The sequence below is a fragment of the Mercenaria mercenaria genome, chromosome 17 (genome assembly GCF_021730395.1).
Source record: "Mercenaria mercenaria strain notata chromosome 17, MADL_Memer_1, whole genome shotgun sequence".
Taxonomy (NCBI): Eukaryota; Metazoa; Mollusca; class Bivalvia; order Venerida; family Veneridae; genus Mercenaria; species Mercenaria mercenaria.
The window spans coordinates 13312337-13334615 of NC_069377.1; the positions used below are offsets into that span (position 1 = coordinate 13312337).

At 36.0% G+C, this 22279-nt stretch overlaps 1 protein-coding gene across 1 annotated transcript in view; it reads right to left on the reverse strand.

The window, feature by feature from the left end:
- Window positions 1-683: 683 nt before the first annotated feature.
- LOC123536424 (kinesin-like protein KIF21A) overlaps window positions 684-22279 on the reverse strand; it is a 102932-nt gene continuing 81336 nt past the window's right edge. Inside the window, exons 30-37 of the mRNA XM_053528754.1 lie at window positions 19618-19755; window positions 17196-17215; window positions 14558-14741; window positions 14093-14251; window positions 9441-9558; window positions 8393-8563; window positions 7282-7481; window positions 684-1043 (exon numbers count right to left, since the gene is read on the reverse strand). Of these exons, the coding sequence (XP_053384729.1) occupies window positions 965-1043; window positions 7282-7481; window positions 8393-8563; window positions 9441-9558; window positions 14093-14251; window positions 14558-14741; window positions 17196-17215; window positions 19618-19755 (1069 nt within the window). The 3' untranslated portion in view covers window positions 684-964. The remainder of the gene's footprint in view (window positions 1044-7281; window positions 7482-8392; window positions 8564-9440; window positions 9559-14092; window positions 14252-14557; window positions 14742-17195; window positions 17216-19617; window positions 19756-22279) is intronic.

Here is a 22279-nt window from a genome sequence, read left to right on the forward strand (position 1 = left end):
TAAATATTGATCACATTACAAACTGATCTTGCTTAATATTCCATTAACAGAAATATACTCCATTAAAATAATCATTAATTGAATCTCTGCAGGAAGCAAAGTCTAGAGAATGTTTTAGTTTCTGCTAAGGATTATGGGAATTTTTTTTTCTCTCCCAAGTCGAGTACACGTAATATTGCTTCAAAAGACAAGCCTTTACCATACAGCAATACTTTTTGTGTTCTGGTAAATCAATTAGCTGATAATATTGCATGTAAGACTTTCCTTAATATGAAATTAACAAGTCTGAGAGAATCTGTATAAAAGGAAAGGCAACATTGTTATTTCTGCTTAATAGTTCACTTTAAAATAATTCAATGACCTAAATTTTTTTTTCGAAATTGACACACACGATTAGAAAGCTATGAACATTAAGAAATTCGTACAAAAATAGCAACAGCCATTATGTTTCCATGGTTATACAAAATAGTATAGTTGATCTGACTATAGGTTACCAATTTTCTTGCTGGATTCAAAGTTAGACTGGAAGGAAATTTATGGATTACTTAAGACTGTAGATTGTATAAGGTTACAAAGTTGGTCTTGAAATTCTGATAATATATCCACATTGAATCTGCAAAAATCATAGTATTACACACTTTGTAGTATCTGAAAATTTGACTTAACGTAACAGGAAGACAGAAATTCATTCTGTAGACAAATTTACTTAAACTTTTTTTGACAAAAGGCACAAAACTATTACAAAAAAAAAAGTATTGCAACAATTATGAAATGGATTTAATTTTGGCTAAGATTTTTGCATCAAATTAACAATGCAATGCTCATAAAACAATTATGAAATCAATGAAAAACAACCAACCAATGGACTACATGCTATAAATATCACACTTCTAGCCATGTACAATATAAAATGCCCATGCGAACAACATGTAGATAAATATAGATTTGCAGTTTCAAGTTGCCGCTAGCTGGCCCAATCATTCCCGTCTGTTGCTAATTCTTGTGATCCTGTCTTTTGTCGCCATATTCTAACTGTATGATCACTGGCAAAATAAATAAATATAGAACACTTTAAAAATAAAGATAAGCCAATACAACATCAAGAGCAACAATATCAAAAGTTTAGTTATCTGTTGCTGGCACCATCATTTTCATGTTCTTTTCACTATAATATACCTGTATGATTACTGGCAAATAATACGAAAAACTTTAAATCAAAGCTAAGCATTACAGTTTCTAAAGAAACAAGATTAAGAAAAGTTCAATTTTTTTTTGCTAGCTTGTACTGTCATTTCTGCAGTCTTCTGTCGCCATATTGTATCTACAACCGCTGGCTAAAAAAAAGTAAAACAAATGTAATGAAAAACATGGTAAAGCAATAAAAAAAAAACAACTTCCAGCAACATTCTAACATTACAATCACTGGCAAATAAATAGTAATAAAACACATAACAAAGCGATAAATAGAAATATACCAAGAAAAAAAATTAAAGATGAAAACCAGTGATATCATGTCCACATGTGCTAATTCTTGACAATTCCGTCTATTGTTGCCATATTTTTACTGTTTGGTCTTAGAAATGAAATATTAACTAGAAGATGCCTAAAAAACAAAACCAATACAATACTGCAGAATCAGTTAATTTTGTTGGCACTGTCTTTCATGGGGTTGGCCAAGATCGCTGATTAGTGGGGACGTGATTAAAGGGGACATGATTACTGGGGACGTGATTTGTGGGAACCTGATTTAGTTGAGTTTCTCTAAATTCCAAAGATAACACAAAAGCAATGTATATGCTTGCTGGAATTTAGTTTTATGGAATGACATTAAAATGCAATCCATTAAAATTATTCACCAACCAATAACAATGATTTTACAATATTGATTAAAAGGCAAAACAAGTAAAGCCAATCAACAACATATACAACATTTCTAATGTGACCCGCAACTTTTTTTCATTTCGCAACATTACATTTAATTTCCTTCTCAATTAAAATTACCAAACTTTAAAAAGCACCTGCAAATTACCAAACTTTAAAAACTCGATTCTGCATTTGCAAGTCTACTGTACTATAGGAACCAGTTTTTCCTTGAACAAAAGTCCATAATAATATAGGAACCAGCGCTTTCTAAAACTTAAATGCAAGTGTATTGTCATATAGGTACCAACACTATCTAAAACATACAACTGTATATTTGAATCTTCTACAAACAAGCTAATGATCACGGTACAACAACAAAATTTTTATCATTTTATAGTAATTCAGATGTGGTAGTGGGACTTTTCTAACAACAGCAACAAATGCCTGTAAGCTTTAACTCCGTTATAATCCATCTTATGTACATGAACAATAATAAAATGTTAATTTCTTATGTACATAATGGTTATAACAACGTGTTAACAAGCTCTGAGCACTAGCGATAAACAGGGGGCAACAATATAATTTTTTTTTTTTAAAGACAACATACACTGTAACAGTAGTGACTTAATTGTCTCCCTTGGATTTGTTATCATTTTTACATGGGTTTTATTTATAAACAACAGTATCTTACAATATAATCTCTAAAAACAGTATCAAATCAACAACTTTTGCACAAGTAATTTATTTATGTACTTAGCCCACATATTTTGCATTTAAAAAAAAAAAATGATATTTGATTTCTTTATTCTGACATAAGGTTGCATTGCCAAACCCATTAAGTATTCAAATATTATTTAACAGTAAGCAAAAATGACCAGTCTTGACATATGGGCTATAGCAGTGGAATATAACTGAGTTACAGCGGACCACGACTTTCACGAACATCCGAGCTCACACAAGCAATTCATTTGGTACCAGCCCACTTCCTTTGAGAGCACTGAAATATTTGATAACTTGGAATTTTGTTTATCCCCTATTAACCTTGAGTGATTGGTGATTTACTTTAATTCATACAGACTACAAACAATGAAACAATGGAACTATGGGTAGTTTAGAAATGTGAGAGCTGAAAAGGGCAATAACTCTACAGCGAACATTGACATATAGCCATGATTGAGCAAGACTTTCTAATAGGCAGGTAATATGTTATATATAAACCTTATGGAAAAAAAAACAACAATAAAACATTGCTTAAATGTCTGATTCTACGTCAAGTAACATTAACACGATTGTCCGATACAATTACAACACTGAAGACATGGGTCCGAGATTATGAATTAGGAGTTTGGAGACCAGTCCCAAAACTTGAGCATCTGACTGGTTGATCCGGAGCTCAATTTTGAAATCAACCAATGACAAGTTTGCATACCGAGACTGGTCTACAAACTCATTTACATAACACTGGCTCATGAATTATGGGACTAGCTAGGCAGAGAATGAAAATTTATGTATTAATATAAAGCAATCAGTAGAACCTGTGGACAAAATATTGCATTGTAATGGCATATCTAAATATTACTTAAGTGATTAGCAGCACCACCAAATGATGAAAAGGCAATGAAATCAGTCTAAATCTTATTCTTATTTCCCTTACACTTTACATGCTTTAACCCTTACCCCGCTATATTTCTGTAATGGACTGGTCCATCTTTCAATTTGGACAGTACCACTTATTATTCAAAGGGATTTTCACTGACTGAATAGCGAACAGTGCAGACCATGATCAGACTGCACGGATGTGCAGGCTGATCTTGGTCTACACTGGTTGCAAAGGCAGAATCATCTGCCGCTAGCAGGCTAAGGGTTAAAGCCACTCGCCCACAGCTAGAGCAAAACTTTTTAACATGTTAATTTCCACAAGGTATGGCGTAGAATTATATATGAGCACTAAAAATAGTCAGTGAGTGAAAATATGTGTTAGATATTGGTAAAATGGCACGAGGAATTTGGATTTTCTTGTTTATTTCAAAAACGTTTACTTCCTTTTGCACAATATTTTTAGTTAAAATAACCTGCAAAAATCATATGTCAAGAAGTCTGTACCAAGTACCCTTATTGTATTGATTTTTGAGAGAAATTTTTTTTCGTCTAGAAAGTGCGAACGAGCTGCTTGAAAGCTTTATCTTAACACTATTGGCAATTACACAGGTTATTACCCAAAGTCAAGGGAAATACCCTAATGCCCGACATTCTGGCAAATTACCCAGAAATAACTTTATTTTCATTTTCAACACTTTAAATGTAAAACAAGAGGGTCATTGACCCTTAAGCGCTCACCTGTGTACAAGGCTTCAAGACTTTAGTTTGTTTGTATAAGTACAGAGTAAGGTTTCTTCTATGTTAGCCTATATTATATACATGTCACAAACACTTTTGAACCTAGGGCAATAATTTGAACAATTACTGTAGACATTACAAATTTGATATCACACACCAAATATCAATGCTCTAGCTATTATTGATTCAGAGAAGAAAAGTGACCACACCCCCTGGCAGCCATGTTTTTTGACGAATCCGAATAATTTGAATAATCTTGGAAGAGAGTCACACAAGAACCATTTGTGCAAAATTATTCTAAAATTGGGCTAGCAGTTTCAAACAAGAAGATTTTTAAAGTTTCCACTATATACATATAGGGAAAAGTGACCACGCCCTCTGGCAGCCATGTTTTTTGACGAATCCAAATAATTTGAACAATCTTAGTAGAGGGTCACACAAGGACCATTTGTGTAAAATTATTCTAAAATCGGGCTAGCAGTTTCACACAAGAAGATTTTTAAAGTTTCCACTATATACATATAGGGAAAAGTGACCATGCCCTCTGGCGGCCATGTTTTTTGACAAATCAAAATAATTTGAACAATCTTGGTAGAAGGTCACACAAGGACCATTTGTGTAAAATTATTTTAACGACGGACTGACAATGGACACAGCCTGATCACAATACCTCACCATGAGCACTTTGTGCTTAGGTGAGCTAAAAAACCAATGAAATACTGAGCAATTAAAACATCACTACAGGCCTCAAAGGCATGTGGATATGAAATGTTAAGCTTTGGGTATTACTATTTTCATGTGCCTAACAGTGATATGAAAACAGCAAAACGTTTTCAAGCTATTCTACCTATAGGATATATTACTGAGACAATAAAAAATGCTATAATGCTTGTGTGTCAAAGCAATGCTGGTTGGCAGATGGTTGTTCAGGAAGACAACACAGGTGACAGGTCGCTATTCACACTTCTTGCCTGCCATACCTTTACCCCTGTCTCACTGCAAACAACAGAAATTGAATAAGTGTAAAACCTTCAACCCTTCTATCAATTTTTCTTAAAATTACTATATTCTTACTTATTTGTGAATAAAATTTCTTGCAGTTTTCTTACGAGTTTACCAACACTGTAATTCTCTGATAACTGACAAAGTTCCAAAGGGCAAAAAACAAGAGCTGTCGGATGACAGCGCGCTCGACTATTCGAAGAATTGATTGAAGAATGGGGTCAAAATATTTCCATAGTTTTTCAGACTAAACAAAAAAATGGATAAACAAAAAATGTTCCTGTATTTGTGGATTTCGATTAGTCTTGCACTAACTGGCAATGTGTGACCATGATGGCAAATATGTTAAGTTATATGTCTGGCAAAACATGGACTTATATGAAAAATTTAACTAATTTCCAAGTCCAAAAAGGGCCATAATTCAGTCAAAATAGTTGACAGAGTTATGTACTCTTGCCTACAGATGGAAATCATGTTGATAAACTAGTGTTAAAAGTTTCAAAGCCACAGTTCAAATAGTTTTGACAAAACGCTGACTTGTTAAAAAAAACTGAACAAATTTCAAAGTCCAAAAAGGGCCATAATTCAGTCAAAATAGTTGTCAGAGTTATGTACTCTTGCCTACAGATGGAAATCATAATGATAAACAAGTGTTTAAAGTTTAAAAGCCAAAATGTCAAATAGTCTTGACAAAACATGGACATATATAAAACAAAACAATTTCCAAGTTCAAAAAGGGCCATAATTCAGCCAAAAAAGACGAGAGAGTTACGTACTCTTGCCTATTGATAGAGACTATTATACTGAACAAGATATAAAAGTTTCAAAGCCATATGTCAAACACTTTACACAAAATATAAACTGGTACGAAAAACTTAACCAAGATTTCTAAGTCAAAAGGGACCATAATTCAGTCAAAATGCTTGATGGAGTTATTTACTCTTGCCTACAACTGGACATTGTGATGGTAAACAAGTGTTGAAAGTTTCAAAGCTTTATCTCAAAAGACTTTGTCAAAATGTGGACTGGTACGAAAAACTTAACCAAGATTTCTAAGTCAAAAAGGGGCCATAATTCAACCAAAATGCTTGATGGAGTTATGTACTCTTGCCAACAACTGGACATGGTGATGGTAAACAAGTGTTGAAAGTTTCAAAGCTTTTTCTCAAAAGACTTTGTCAAAATATGAACTGGTACGAAAAACTTAACCAAGATTTCTAAGTCAAAAGGGGCCATAATTCAGTCAAAATGCTTGACAGAGTTATGTACTCTTGCCTATAACTGGACATGGTGATGGTAAACAAGTGTTGAAAGTTTCAAAGCTTTATCTCAAAAGACTTTGTCAAAATGTGGACTGGTACGAAAAACTTAACCAGGGTGTGACGCCGACGCCGACGCCGTGGTGAGTAGGATAGCTCTACTTATTCTTCGAATAGTCGAGCTAAAAAGTTTCCGACACAAAACCACAGCAGAGGACATGACTGAATTCTAAAGAATACTACAAAACATCATTCATGTCAAGAAACCCTATACAAAACTGAAAGAGTAAAAAAAACGTCTTTAAGGTGGGGAAGGGGGAAATAGAAACATTTCGACCCATTATGTATACATCAAGGGCATTAACTCAGGCCTGATCAACTGAAATCCTAAATGAAACCCAAAGTGCACAACAGCACATACTGAATAACATTGTTGTAATGTTTCATGATCCTAAGTCAAATACCTTTAGAGATAACAAACTTTTTTAGGAAATTAAACATAATTTTGACTACATCAAGGACCACAACTCTGGTCTCATTTATTGAAATCCCAAACAAACCTTCACATGCTGAGTAACAATCCTATGACATTTGATGACTATGACTCTGGGTCAAAACTGAAATACTTTTAGCGACACGCACAACAGAAATTCAGATGGACGGACATCCAGACTGAAAAAGACAAATCTAAGTGCTCGTTTGCCCTCTTTACTGTCTACCGTTCTACATGAAGATGGATACGAACCCTGTAAACCAACTGATATCTCATTTGTATCAAAGATGACAGAACAAACTTCATGGGGAAATAAAATCTACTTACTTTGAGGCAGTAAATATGGCAGAAGAGTTATTTGCTATGGCATTGATAGGACTTGTGTGGGCTTTGATTTCAGCAATCTGTGCACATGTGTCCACATTCCACAGTTTGAGGTAGCCGGCTCGACACCCGCTCAGCAGTGTGTTGGTCCCCTTCATAAAGTCCATGGCACATATCCAGTCTCTGTGAGCTGCATTCAACGACTAAAATGAAAATGTTTTGTTCCTTAGACAATAAATATATCAAACATGTTATATATATTATCATCTTTATAAAACTCTGTATGACAATTTCATAAGGTAACATAACAAACATCTTTTCATGGTCCCGATTTAACTGTCAGTTAAACAAAGAAGGAAAGTCGAGCATTCTATATCATACAATAAACAGCAGCTGTGCGTAAGACAGCCTAATCAAATTGTTGTCCCAGAAGCAGGAATATTACCCTAAAATATTAAAATATCTGTAGAGTTTCTGCATCAGTTTTGGAAATAGTAACTTGCATGTAAAATATTAACCAGAAGTTTTCAAGTTCAAAAGGGAACATAATTCTGCAAAATACAGTTCAGAGTTATGGGACTTGATGAAATGACCTAGTTTATAAACCCGAAGAAATGTGTGAAGTTTCAATTTAATATCTGCATTACTTTTTGAGATAGTAACTTGCATGCAAAACTTCAACCAGGATTTTCTAAGCCCAAAAGGGGGCATAATTTGGCCAAAGTACATGTCAGAGTTGTGATAGTTGACCAAGTCAGGTTGGCAATTGACCTAGAAAAAGAAAAAAATAAGTTTCAAAGCTATATGCCTTTAAATGAAAGTTGTATACACTTACATGCAAAACTTTAACCAAGGTGTGACATTGACACCAGGGTGAGTAGAAGAGCTCAGACTATTCTTGGAATAGTCGAGCTAAAAATAGATCAGACATTGGGAGTGGTTAAATTGCACAACATGAGTCAATAAATTTTTTTTTTTCCAAAGGAGGGGTGTTGTAGGGCAGGGTAGGGTATCATATATTTTGAATGCTTGAATTCTGAGACTGTTCTTCACACTCAGTTTTATAACCCTGAGCCCTAGAGACATCATTATTTTAATTATAATTTACAAATACCTGTACTAAGCTGTGAGACTGCAGATCCCATTTCTTTATACATGTATCTCTTGATCCGCTAAACAATGTGTTACCCTGAATAGCTAATGACTGTATACCATCATAGTGCGGAGGTTCCAGGTTATACTTGGGTGTTAACACACCAGCTCCTTCTGACATTACTTCAAATACCTGTAAAATTCCCAAAACATAATTTTCATAATACAGAATATACCGGTAGTCAAGAAGGATGCAAGCCCGTCATAAAACTCTTAGTCTCCCTCCTTAACAGTGGTCTCCCTTACATTTAAGAGACATCTGCCATCAAACACATTTTGGCAGAACTCTGTTTTTCTTTTCCATAGTAAATATATATTTAGATGTTTGTCACTGAGATTACTCCACAATTTCCAGAGAAATAAGGCTAACACAACTGTTATTAGGAAAATTCAAAAGTAATCATGGCAGTAAAACATGTACTACTAGGGTAATCATTATGAAATGTTCGTAAAACATACTATATATAATTATTTCAATTAAACTGCCAGTACACAAATTTTCAATTACATTGCCAGTACATAGATTTTGAAGTACATGGCCAGTACATAATTTTTCAAGTACATGAAAATTACATGGTTAGTACACAAATTTTCAATTACATAGTGAGTACACAAATTTTCAATTACATAGTGAGTACACAAATTTTCAATTACATGGTCAGTACACAAATTTTCAATTACATGGCTAGTACACACATTTTCAGTTACATCACTAGTACACACATTTTCAAGTACATAGTCAGTACACAAATTTTCAATTACATTGCTAGTACACTTATTTTCAATTACATTGCCAGTACACAAATTTTCCATCATGACTACTAGAAAGACTTTAGACACTTTACTTGTACCATCCTTCAGTTCCAGAATATCATGCAAGTCAAATGAACAACTTTCATCTTGAAGCATTTCAAACACTTTGCAAGACACTAGAAAATCCCCTAAAACGACAACTCATTTTTTATTTGTATGCAGATGACACAAGAAAGGATATAACATTTAAATCTTACTTTAATGTAATGATCTTTAGATCCAGTGACAACAATGTCATTTTGGTCCTGTTTGTCCACGCCCATGGTCATGATGGCAGCCTGGTGACCTCCGCTAAGTTTGCCCACTGCTGCAAACCTGTAACATAAAGTACAAAAGCTTCAAGGTCTATTTTGATGTTAAGTCACACTGGCACATTACATGTCATATTAGGTAGATTTACCAGCTTTCAATGATGGAGGAAGACTCGTGGCCAGGCAAATGGGTAGAACCTTCAGCAAGTCAGTTTGATACAAGTTATCAGTTCTTTTGTTAATTCGATAAGGCTTCAACAGAATATCAGCTATTATCACAAACTCGTTTCTATTCCCCGTTAAGTTACACTGGTACCAGAAACGTCAATATTTTTCCATACACAGACGCCTGAATTTCATATCGGGTGCATGACGTAATTCAGTTGTTGTTGCACTTTTTTTTTCTATTCAGTTCATTATTGTCAATCCTATTCAGGCTACTGAACATATTTATGATATTTACATAATATTTATAGGTGTAGATGCGTATGTAATAGAAAGGTTATTATCTTTGCATCGGGAAATATGCACTTGTTCTTCAGCGGAAGAATATTGCGCTCCTAAAGTCGCGCAATATTTCTGCTGAAGAACATGTGCATATTTCCTGATACAAAGCTAATAACCTATAACTGTAATGGTAGTCAAGTTGACATAACTTGAAACATGCCACATAAATCAGAAGAGAAGCACTTCAGGTGTATAGCTTTCTGTCCAAGCATAAAGATGGAGATATTTTTATGTTGTGAATGAAGTACCAATTTTTGGTCAGCCTTATCAATGTATGCAAGAGATCTTCAACAAAAGCTGTCACAGGAGACAGTGCACTCGACTATTTCGATGCTGGAAAGTGAAACTGGGCACATTTGACGAAGCTGGAGCTGTCACTCAGGTGTTTAATGACTCCAACATGGATGAAATATTGGATAATAGCTTGAGTCTGTGTCAAAAGTATTAAGTAATAAGAGAGATAAGGATCAAGTGTATCAAAACATTAAATATTAAGTATAATTCTTAGCAAAAAGGGGGCATAATTCATGAAATATTGGTGCGACAGTGATGCACCTTGTGTCATGTTGAATCAAATCCATTTTGTAATAACTTGAGATATAGTGAAAATGCATCAAAATTAACATTTAACTCTAAGTAAAAGGGGCATAATTCATGAAAAATTGGTGCCAGAGTTATTGAACTTGCGTCATATGATGTGGCTGATAAGGTGGATCAACTATTTTCAGTTTATATCAAATCCATTCAGTAATAACTGAGTTAGAGTGAAAGTGCATCAGAACTTTAACCCGAAATTGTAAGTAAAAAGGGAGATAATTCATGAAATAATGGTGCAAGAGGTGTGGCCCTTGTGTCATTTGATGTGAGTGATAATGCTGAACAACTATTTTAAGTTTGAATCAAATCCATTTAGTAATCACAGAGATAAAGTGAAAGTGCACCAAAACTTTAACCTGGAATTCTAAGTACAAGAGGGTCATGATGACCCTGGATCGCTCACCACAGTAATATGAGCTACATGTTTCAAATGTCAAACTGATGATTTTTAGAAATTTTTTGGAAGATTTTCCTATGTACAATCAAGTAACCCCTGGGGCGGGCCAATCTTCCCCCGGGGGTCATGATTTGAACGAAGTTTGTAGAAGTCTACTAAGAAATGTTACATATCAAATATCTAAGATCTAGGCCTTCTGGTTTATTTTTAGCAAATTTATGAAGATCTCCCTATGTACAATCAAGTAACCCCTGGGGCTAGGTCAATTTGACCCTAGGGGGTCAAGATTTGAACAACTTTTGTAGAGGTACACTAGGCAATGCTACATGTCAAATATCTAAGTTCTAGGCCTTCTGGTTTATTTTTAGAAAATTTTGAAGATTTTCCTATGTACAATCAAGTAACCCCATGGGGCGGGGTAAATTTGACCCCGTGGGTCAAGATTTAAACAGATTTTGTAGAAGTCTACTAGGTAATGCTACATGTCAAATATCTAAGATCTAGGCCTTCTGGTTTATTTTTAGAAATTTTTTGAAGATTTTCCTATGTAAAATCAAGTGACCCCTGGGGTGGGGTCAATTTTGACCCCAGGGTCATGATTTGAACAAATTTTGTAGAGGTACACTTGGCAATGCTACATGTGAAATATCTAAGCTCTAGGCCTTCTGGTTTATTTTTAGAAATTTTTTGAAGATTTTCCTATGTAAAGTCAAGTGACCCCTGGGGCGGGGTCAATTTTGATCCCGGGGATCATGATTTGAACAAATTTTGTAGAGGTCTACTAGGCAATGCTACATGTAAAATATCTGAGATCTAGGCCTTCTGGTTTATTTTAAGAAAATTTTGAAGATTTTTCTATGTACAATCAAGTAACCCCATGAGGCGGGGTCAATTTGACCCCGGGGGTCATGATTTGAACGAAGTTTGTAGAAGTCTACTGGGCAATGCTACATGTCAAATATCTAAGCCCTAGGCCTTCTGGTTTATTTTTAGAAAATGTTTGAAGATTTTCTTATGTAAAATCAAGTGACCCCTGGGGCAGGGTCAATTTTGACCCCGGGGTCATGATTTGAACAACTTTAGTAGAGGTCCACTAAGCAATGCTACATGTCAAATATCTAAGCTCTAGGGCTTCTGCTTTTTGAGATGAAGATTTTTGAAGATTTTCCTATGTAAAATCAAGTGACCCCTGGGGCAGGGTCAATGCTGACATCGTGGTCATGATTTGAACAAACTTGGTAAAAGTCCACTAGGCAATGCTTCACACCAAATATCTAAGCTTTAGGCTTCTGGTTTTTGAGAAGAAGATTTTTAAAGTTTTTCCTTTCTGTTGCCATGGCATCCACTATTCCAGAGTTCTGCATGGAATTCAATTCTTTGAACAGTTTTTGTAGAGCTTCACCCAAGGAACATTCCTGTGAAGTTTGGATGAAATTGGCCTAGCGGTTATTAGGAGATGTCGTTTAAAGTAAAAGTTTACGGACGCCGGATGGTGACTGATCAGAATAGCTCACCCTGAGCCTTTGGCTCTGGTGAGCAAAAAAAGGGGGATAATTCATGAAATATTGGTGCCAGAGTTATGACCCTTGTGCCATATGATTTGGGTGATGATGAGGAACATCTTTTTAAAGTTTGAAGTAAATCCATCAAGCAATAACAAAGACAAGGCAGTCTGAAAGACAGCTAAATCCCCCGCCACTGCTATGGATAGTGAAAGGGTAAACCTTTGACCTTTAGCTGTGACCTTGACCTTGAACTGACATGGCTGGCTCATGAACTCTGCACAATGTCTTGATGAGGTGATCATTTGACCCAAGTTTCATGAAAATCCTTCAAGGGTTTTAGGAGATACAGAGCTCAAACCTTTGACCTTCAGTTGTGACATTGACCTTGAGTTGACATGGCTGACTCATGAGTTCTTGATGAGGAGATCATTTGACCAAAGTTTGATGAAAATCCTTCAAGGGGTTTACGAGATACAGAGTGGACACAAAATGGAAGGCTCAAACCTTTGACCCTAAGTTGTGACCTTGACCTTCAGCCAGCATGGATGACTCATAAGTTCTGCACATCGTTTTGGTGAGGTGATCATTTGACCCAAGTTTTATAAAATTCCTTCAAGGGGTTTAGGAGATACAGAGCGGACACAAAATGGAAGGCTAAAACCTTTGACCTTGAGTTGTGACCCTGACCTTGAGCCGGCCTGGCTGACTCATGGGTTCTGCACATCGTCTTGATGAGGTGATCATTTGACCCAAGTTTTATGATTATCCTTCAAGGGGTTTAGGAGATATAGAGCGGACACAAAATGGAAGGCTCAAACCTTTGACCTTCAGTTGTGACCTTGACCTTGAACCGACAGGCCGACTCTTGGGTTCTGCATATCGTCTTGATGAGGTGATCATTTGGCCAAAGTTTCATGATCATCCTTCAAGGGGTTTAGGAGATATAGAGCTGACACAAAATGGAAGGCTCAAACCTTCCACCCTAAGTTGTGACCTTGACCTTGAGCCGGCATGGCTGACTCATGGGTTCTGCACATTGTCTTGATGAGGTGATCATTTGACGCAAGTTTTATAAAATTCCTTCATGGGGTTTAGGAGATACAGAGCGGACACAAAATGGAAGGCTCAAACCTTTGACCTTGAGTTGTGGCCTTGACCTTGAGCGGACAAGGCTGACTCATTGGTTCTGCACATCGTCTTGATGAGGTGATCATTTGACCCAAGTTTCATGAAAATCCTTCAAGAGGTTTAGGAGATATGGAACGGACACGAAAGTGTTACGGACAGACGGAAGGATGGACGGAGACCATTCCTATAACCTCCCACCATTTGTGGCGGGGATTAATAAAGAGAAAGTGCATCAAGTTTTAACCAAAGTGCGGACGCGGACAGACGCCGACGCCAATGCCGAACTCAGGTAGAGGATAGCTCCCCATACTTCGTATAGTCGAGCTAAAAACAAGAATATTTCCATACTATGTAAAGAAATTTCATTACTTTTCCTGATCTCATCTAAATGAAACGCCTAGGTTCATATTTGATAATCTGACTTTTAGTCACTTCACATGTAAGACTGACATGATGATATGTACCTTCGTAGATCCCAGACTCTGACCACATTCCCTGTTGCACTGTAGAGAAGTATGCCACTGTTATTTAAAGCTATATCATTGATATGATGCTCGCCACTTGGCAGGTCTATTTGGCGCGTTTCACTGGTTATCTGGTCATCTTGAGTTAACCCAGATGAACTAAAATTATAAATGCAAAACCTTTACATAAAATGTATCAGCCGTCACTTCAAAACCTGTAAAGCCCTAAACACGTTCTAATTTCAGAAAGTCTGCTACCAAAAGATTGATAAAACCACAAAGACAAGCAAGGAACTTTAAGTTTAGAACTTGGATTGCATCTAAAAATCTGATCATTAATTTTCTATTTATTTTAATGGCTTTTGTAAAGTTTAAATCCATCAATGATCTTGCTGCATTTGTTAAGTTCTGTTTGTTTTTCACACACAAAAACAGAGAAATGATATCATATGCCTATAACTTTACCTCAAAGTCTTTATACAATTTCTGTCATATCGACGTAAATCCCAGACACAGATGTAGGACTGTGAAACAGTGAACACAAGGCGTTGTTCTGGACTATATTTTATTACATTAACATTGTTAAGATGCTGATCAAAAGTGACAATCTCTCTCCCTTCTGTCAGATCCCAACATCGCCCAGTTCGATCTGAAATAACAAATGAGAAACGCAATACTAACTAGAAGATGCTTTTGTAGAAGAGAATGTCTCCCTTAAAGCATAGTAGTAATAGGCAAGAAGTAAATTGAGGATAGGAGTGAAAATCAATGAGACACTGATGGCTGGCTTTGTGACTGAAATGCATAGGGATCATCTACTCAGCATGTCCAACCATCCTATGAAGTTTCACTCTTCTGGGTCAAGTGGTTCTCAAGTTCTAGACTGAAAACATTTTCCCATGTTCTGGCTCCTGTGACCTTGACCTCTGATCAAGTGACCCCAAGATCTATAGGGGATACTCTGTATGTCCAAGCATCCTATGAAGTTTCAATCTTCTGGGTCAAGTGGTTCTCAAGTTCTAGATTGAAAACATTTTTCCATGTTCTGGCTCCTGTGACCTTGACCTTTGATCGAGTGACCCCAAGATCAATAGGGGTCATCTACTCTGTATGTCCAATCACCTGATGAAATTTCAATGATTCTTGGTCAAGTGTCTCAAGTTATGATGCGGAAAGGTATTTCCATGTTGTAGGCCCCTGTGCCTTCAAGAAAGACCCAAAAACACAGAGGTGTTTTTCTCATATTCCAATCACTATCAAGATTTATGTCAAATGGTTCTTCGTTATTGATAGAACTGAACTGTGACTGACGAATGACAGTGCAAAAACCTATATGTCTCCCCCATTATGGCAGAGACTTAATATACCTGTGGTAGTTTAAGAATCAATAAGAATATTAAACAGCAGAATATATCCTGTGATAGTATGGTCAAAAGACTGTAAATTTACATGAGGAAACCAATAATTAAAATTTGCATGACAAATATGTGTTTTTGTTCTGTTTGCAACACATAAAAACAAGAGTTGCATCATGCAATCCCTAACACATGTGCCCAACAAACTCTTCTTACATGATACTCACAATTCACTTTAAACTGTTATCTGGCTGAGTAAGTCTTTCATTTATTCTATATAATGCCAAATGCCAAGAAAGTAAGCCACCAGAACATATATACTTCGTCTTTAACATGACCTGGCTGATCTCCTGCATTATAGGAAGACCCTCTACCCCAGATCCCAACTATTGACTGAATGTATCTTGTTCCCTATTACACATTGTTTTTTCCAATACTACTTCATATCAACAGTCAACAACTAACAAGAGCTGTCAGTAAAACAGCCAATGCTCGACTATCCTTAAATGTAAAAAATATCTATAGAGTTTCAATCTAGTATCTGCAAAACTTTAACCAGAAGTTTTTAAGTTCAAAAGGGGATATAATTTTGCAAAATACATGTCAGAGTTATGGGACTTGATGCTATCACCTACTTTTATATACCCAAAGAAACATGTAAAGTTTCAATTCAATATTTGCATTAGTTTTTGAGATAGCAATATGCATGCAAAACTTTAACCAAGATTTTCCAAGTCCAAAAGGGGGCATAATTTGGGCAAAATCCATATCAGAGTTAAGGTACTTGATTCCATCACCTAGTTTTATAACCCCAAGGGCACATGTGAAGTTTCAATTCAATATCTGCATTAATTTTAGAGACAGTATCATGCATGCAAAACTTTAACCAGGTTTTTCTAAGTCCAAAAGGTGACATAATTAGGCCAAAATACATGTCACAGTTACGAGATTTGTCCCAGTGAGGATGGTTATTGACCTAGAAAAGGAAAAAATAAGTTTCAAAGCTATATGCCTTTAAATGATAGCTGTGTGTTGCATGCAAAACTTTAAGCAGGATAAACAGGATTTTCTAAGTCCGAAAGGGGACACAATTTGCCCAAAATGCATGTCAGAGTTATGGGACTTGATGCTATTACCTAGTTTTATAACCCCGAAGACACATTAAGTTTCAATTAAATATCTGTTTTAGTTTTGGAGACAGTAACTTGCACTTATAACTTCAACCAGGATTTTCTAAGGAATTTCTCAGTCCAAAAGGGGGCATAAATCGGCAAAATACAAGTCAATAATGGATTGATGTCTATAACTAGTTTTATAAACCTGAAGCACATGTGAAGTTTCAATTCAATATCTGGCATAGTTTTGGAGATAGTAACACAGCTTAAACTTATAACCAGGATTTTTTAAGTCCAAGATGGGGCATAATTAGGCCAAAATACATGTCATGTTATTGGACTGACCATAAGTTGTTATTGACCAGACAAAATGAAAAATAAGTTTCAAGCTATATGCCTTTATAGATTGATAGCGATGTACTTGCATGCTAAAACTTTTAACCTGGTGTGTTGCCGATGCCAACTGTCCAGGTAGTAGATACAGCTCGGACTATTTCTTGAATAGCCGCAAAAATTTACCTTTGCTAATAGTAAAATAGATCTTTGTAGCGTGACTGCCAGACAGCTTAGAGTGTCCTTCGACTTCCGTTGGTACATGTTAAAGGCCCAGTCATTACGAGTTTATTCTAGCACTCGCTGGCACTACATACCCTCTGAAACATAAACACATACTTGCTTCAGCTTCCATGAAACATTCATCCAATTTAAATACATGAATGGAAGTCAATTTTGCCACAAAAAAAGCTTTTAATTAACCCTAAAGAAGTTGATATATTGTGTATACTAAAACATTAAAAACATTTTACTGCATATCTTAACATACTTTTCTACAATATTCAAAATAAATAGTGTATGAAAGGGTTTGGCAACAAGTTCTAGCAATGACTGATAAAAACCATTCCCACAACAAGAGTTGTCGCTAAGTGACAAATGCCCAATAGCCAGCCCAAGAATACTGCAGTTGTCTGCGTAAAATACACAAGAATAGTCTAGGTACAGGGCTCCGGAAATTTTGAGAACTCAATCGGTCCGAAACGAAAATCCTGACATCGGCGCTACCCCACCCACCGCATTACCAATACCATATTGGTAACGTGATAATAAGCATGTCATGCATTTAAACTGATTACCAGTCAACGCGGTTACCATACAACAATGAAGACAGTAGTCAGTGTTATGTGTGATCTGTTACTTTGTTTAAAATTCGAGTTTTTCCGAGAAAATACTTGCAAGGAAAATTACCGAGTATACACCGTTGTACCTAACTAGTCTAAAAGCCAAGCATTGACTCGGTACCGTATACACGGCAGTAATTTGTGATGTTTCCTCATTCTGTTGAACGGAATTTATAATAAATACATGCGGTCAAATTTGAATTACACGACACATATCTCTGCTATACATCCTCAGTATTTTAAGAATACTGCGCGGACCGAATGTGTACGTTATGTGAAACGCTGGCTGAGATCGATTTCCGTTGTGTAGTACATTTTGCAAAGAAGTATAAAATTTTATGCTCTTTGCATTTTGTCACGCGGGTTGGCCACGGATATTTCATTTCATTGGCGTTGTAATTCAATAAGCAAACTACATTTATAAGTTATATGTTCTCTTCTTATGTAAACAAAATTTAGTTTGAACGTTTTTAAAAGACTGATTTGATGATAAACACAGCGCCGCTCCAGGTTTTCTTTATCATTCTTTTGTCAGTCATTTTTTTTCTTTCTTTTTTCTGTACAGTCGGTTGCAAAGACGATTTCTCTGCACTTGTTTCAACTGGAGCTCAACAATGTATCATGTATTTTTACAAATCAAGTAATTATAAAATTTTTAATCTTTTCCGTGTGATGTCTCATTAAATGCAGTACCATTTTGTTTTTTTACCGTGATCAAACATAGCTTTGAAATAAACCATCCGTGCGATTCTAAATAAAAGAAGTGGATCCCGTCGAAAGGATTTGGATCCAGTCAGAAACATTTGGAAACCAATCAAAAATGTTTAATACATTGCAGTCGGCTGTCTGCAAACATTAAAGGATGTGCCGCGCGAGCACTGGTTGCGTCACGTGCTAATTACGGACCGATTATCAAGGTGACAATCAAACCGTTTGACACGTTTATTGATTATCTGAGGGTGCGACCAACAGTTTCCTGCTTGGCAGGTGATCATGTATTGAGATTTCAGACCGAAATTTATACTTTTCTCCATTTTTACGGGACCGATTTTTTTCGTTTTTTCACTTCACGAATCGGTCTGAAAAGTCAAAAATCGGTCCAAAACCGACAAACCGGCAAATTTCCGAAGCCCTGTTTAGGTATGAACCATTTAGTGACCTTGACCTGAGAGACTCGGTTCATAAGCACGACACACCTTCTTAATATGGTTAACTTTTGGGTCAAATTATTTTCAATTCCCTTGATAAATGGCAGAGTTATGGACCAGACAAGAAACAGACCATGTTAACATTTGACTTCTAAGTGTGACCTTGACCTTGAAGCTAGGGGTCTGGGTCTTGTGCATTAACATCATCTCATTTTAGGGAACATTTATGCCAAGTAATTTTAAAATCCCTTCATCGATGGCAGAGTTATGGACCAGACATTAACAGACCATGTTAACCTTTAACCTCTAAGTGTGACCTTGACCTTAGAACTAGAGATCTGGATCTTGTGCATGACACAACGTCTCATTATGGTGAACATTTATGCCAAGTTATGTATTTCAAAATCCCTCTAAGGATAGCAGTTACAGCCCGGAAAAGAATTTACACGTGTGCACACATGGACAGTGCAATGTTAAAAATAATGCATTAAAATGCCAAAGAAGTATTTAAACTGATATAACTGTCATGCTGGACAGACTTATAAATACAAATTCATAAACATTACTCATGTCCAAGTGTTTCAACTTTTTGGTAAATAGATGCAAACAGGGTGGATATCAGTAAGTTACATAAATTGTTAGTGACTGTATATTAATTATATGCTGTCAATGAACTGTACATAATGACATCTCTTGACCAGTTGAAAGATGAAATTAAAAGCTTGTACAAACCTTTTGCTCTTATTGTCTGATATCCCAACAGTGCTGCTGGTAAGACGTGAGAAAACATTAGCTTCGCTGGGTCTTTCAGATCTACGCGTGGGCTGTGGGGAAGACGGTGGGGTAGCATCAGAAGATGTTGCATTGTCCCTGAAAAAAAGATAAAAGAAAATAAAAGAAACTGCAGCTGTAAACAGTATGGACAGAAATCCCTGTCCTAATTGAAATGGGCAAAATTAAATTATGATTCTGAGAAAAATTCATAATTTACTTTGATGAGTAACACAGATTTTATTTCAGTACAAGAAACTTTGGAACTATTTTTTGTGGAAGAATTTAATTACCCTCTACCTTTGGTAATGATCAATGTCAACTTTTTAAACAATAACTATTCAAGGCTCATAATGACCTTGTTTATCTTGTGGTGGCAACATTCTTTGTTTTGAAAATAAAATTCATTAATCTGTTGTTAAATTTCACTTCTGATTACTGTTTTCTCATATATTTGTCAATTTTTTTTTTTTGTAGGATTTAACGTGGCACCGACACATGATAGGTCATATGGCAACTTTCCAGCTTTTAATGGTGGAGGAAGACCCCAGGTGCCCCTCCGTGCATTATTTCATCACGAGCAGGCACCTGGGTAGAACCACCGACCTTCCGTAAGCCAGATGGATGGCTTCCTCACGTGCAGAATTCAACGCCCTGAGTGAGGCTCGAACCCACATCGATGAGGGGCAAGTGATTTGAAGTCAGCGACCTTAACCATTCGGCCACGGAGGCCCCCATATTTGTCAAATGTCTGAATATTTGGTTAAATTAGTAGGAAGTATATCAGAGTCTATTGCTTCTGGTTATCTCCCTTGAAAGCACTGATCCTATATGATTATGAGCAATTAGTGCTTTTCTAACCAAGTCATAATGAATATTTTCTATTTTCAAGTAAATACTTCTTTTCTTATATGCATTAGACTTCTTTTGCATTTATCCCATGATCTGGACAGCTGCTTTATTTTATTTTTTGTTTTAAACATAAAATCAAAAGTCTAATGGGACTTAAAGGTTTGCTAGGTAATTCCTTCTTTATTACAATAAGGGTCCTTTATATCCTTATGTCATGGGTATTTTCAAATTTTTACAAAATTCAGATTATAAGGTGAGCATTTTTTTGTGGTAGGCAATGTCTATCTGTCCAAATGATTTCAAATTTTTGTATATTTTGTATTGGAAGAACTGCTGTATTCCAAATGGTTATATTTTAATCTAAAACATGGAACAAAAACATGTATAAGTCCTAAGAAAAAAGTGCTGTCTTGGCTGAATTTTAACTGTAAAATCAGAATGGGTTGCTACAGAGTGTTTTTTTATTTTATTTAGCATTTTTACTATTTTGCAAAATATACTTCCTGCCAAATTCTGTATTTTAACTTTTTTAAGGAAAAAACTGACTACTTGTGATATTTAATCAGACTGTTGCTAAATTAAGTAAATTTTGTTAAGTGAAAGTATCTGATTTTACAGCAATTGACAGACAGGCAAGTTAAGATAGGAGAAAAATCAAACTGGCACAAATGTTCTTATTTAATTTGCACTTCAGATAACCTGTTTGTCCAAATGAACTTTAGATCCTCTTAAACAAGAATTGACACATTCAATCCTTATATTAGGTCAATTTTGTACCATTTTCTGCCCCAATAACATCAATACACATACACACCTGTAAGTTTTTAAAATACTGAAATTCAACAGCTTATTTCCCTTTAACCCAGTCCTAATCCTGTCTGGGTGAAAGCAAATAAGCTTTTATTCCTGTAAGTGCAATGTCAATGAAACCTAATACAATACTTTCATACACTGCAGGTGTCCCTTTAAATGAACTTGATTCTTCATAGCTACTTAATTTTATAGATTTTCAAATTTGTCGCAATGCCATACCGTTCAATAAATCATTTTCCTATAAATTTAATAACAAGTATCAATCACAGAAACTTTGCGAATCCTACATTTGACAATTTCAAATGCGGCAATGACATCTTATCAATCCTTTCTACATTTGTTTGTCAGATGTTGTGTTTCAAAAAGTCACAGAACTTTCATAAAAGTCATTTCATACATATTAATTGGCCTTTCGTCAGAGGACAGTAAACTAGTATTGCATCTATGGGAAGGAAAGGAAAATCATTTCAAAAGTGGATCTAACCTTTTTTTTAAAGACTGTGTTGAATCAGGCATGGTCAAATTGCAAATTATCTTTAATGGTTATTGGTAGAGTAACAACCAAAGGTATCCCTCCCGGCATTATTTCAGTCGCCAACAGGCACCGGGGTCCCAAAACCACCTAGCTTCCACAGCCAGCTGGATGGCTGTCTGAAATGACAACCAGAGAGGGATTGAACCCACTAGATGTCAGGGCTAGTGATTCAATGTTTGAGTATTAAATTTTATTTCTATAACCTATGTAAAACCACTATTCTACTTAAGGATCTGTATCACCCCAATACAATTGGCATAATGTTTAAACATTTGAGCTGTGCCATGGGAAAACCAACATAGTGGGTATGCGACCAGCATGGATCCAGACCAGCCTGCGCATCCGCGCAGTCTGGTCAGGATCCAGGCTGTTCGCTAACAGTTTCTCCAGTTCCAATAGGCTTTAAAAGCGAACAGCATGGAG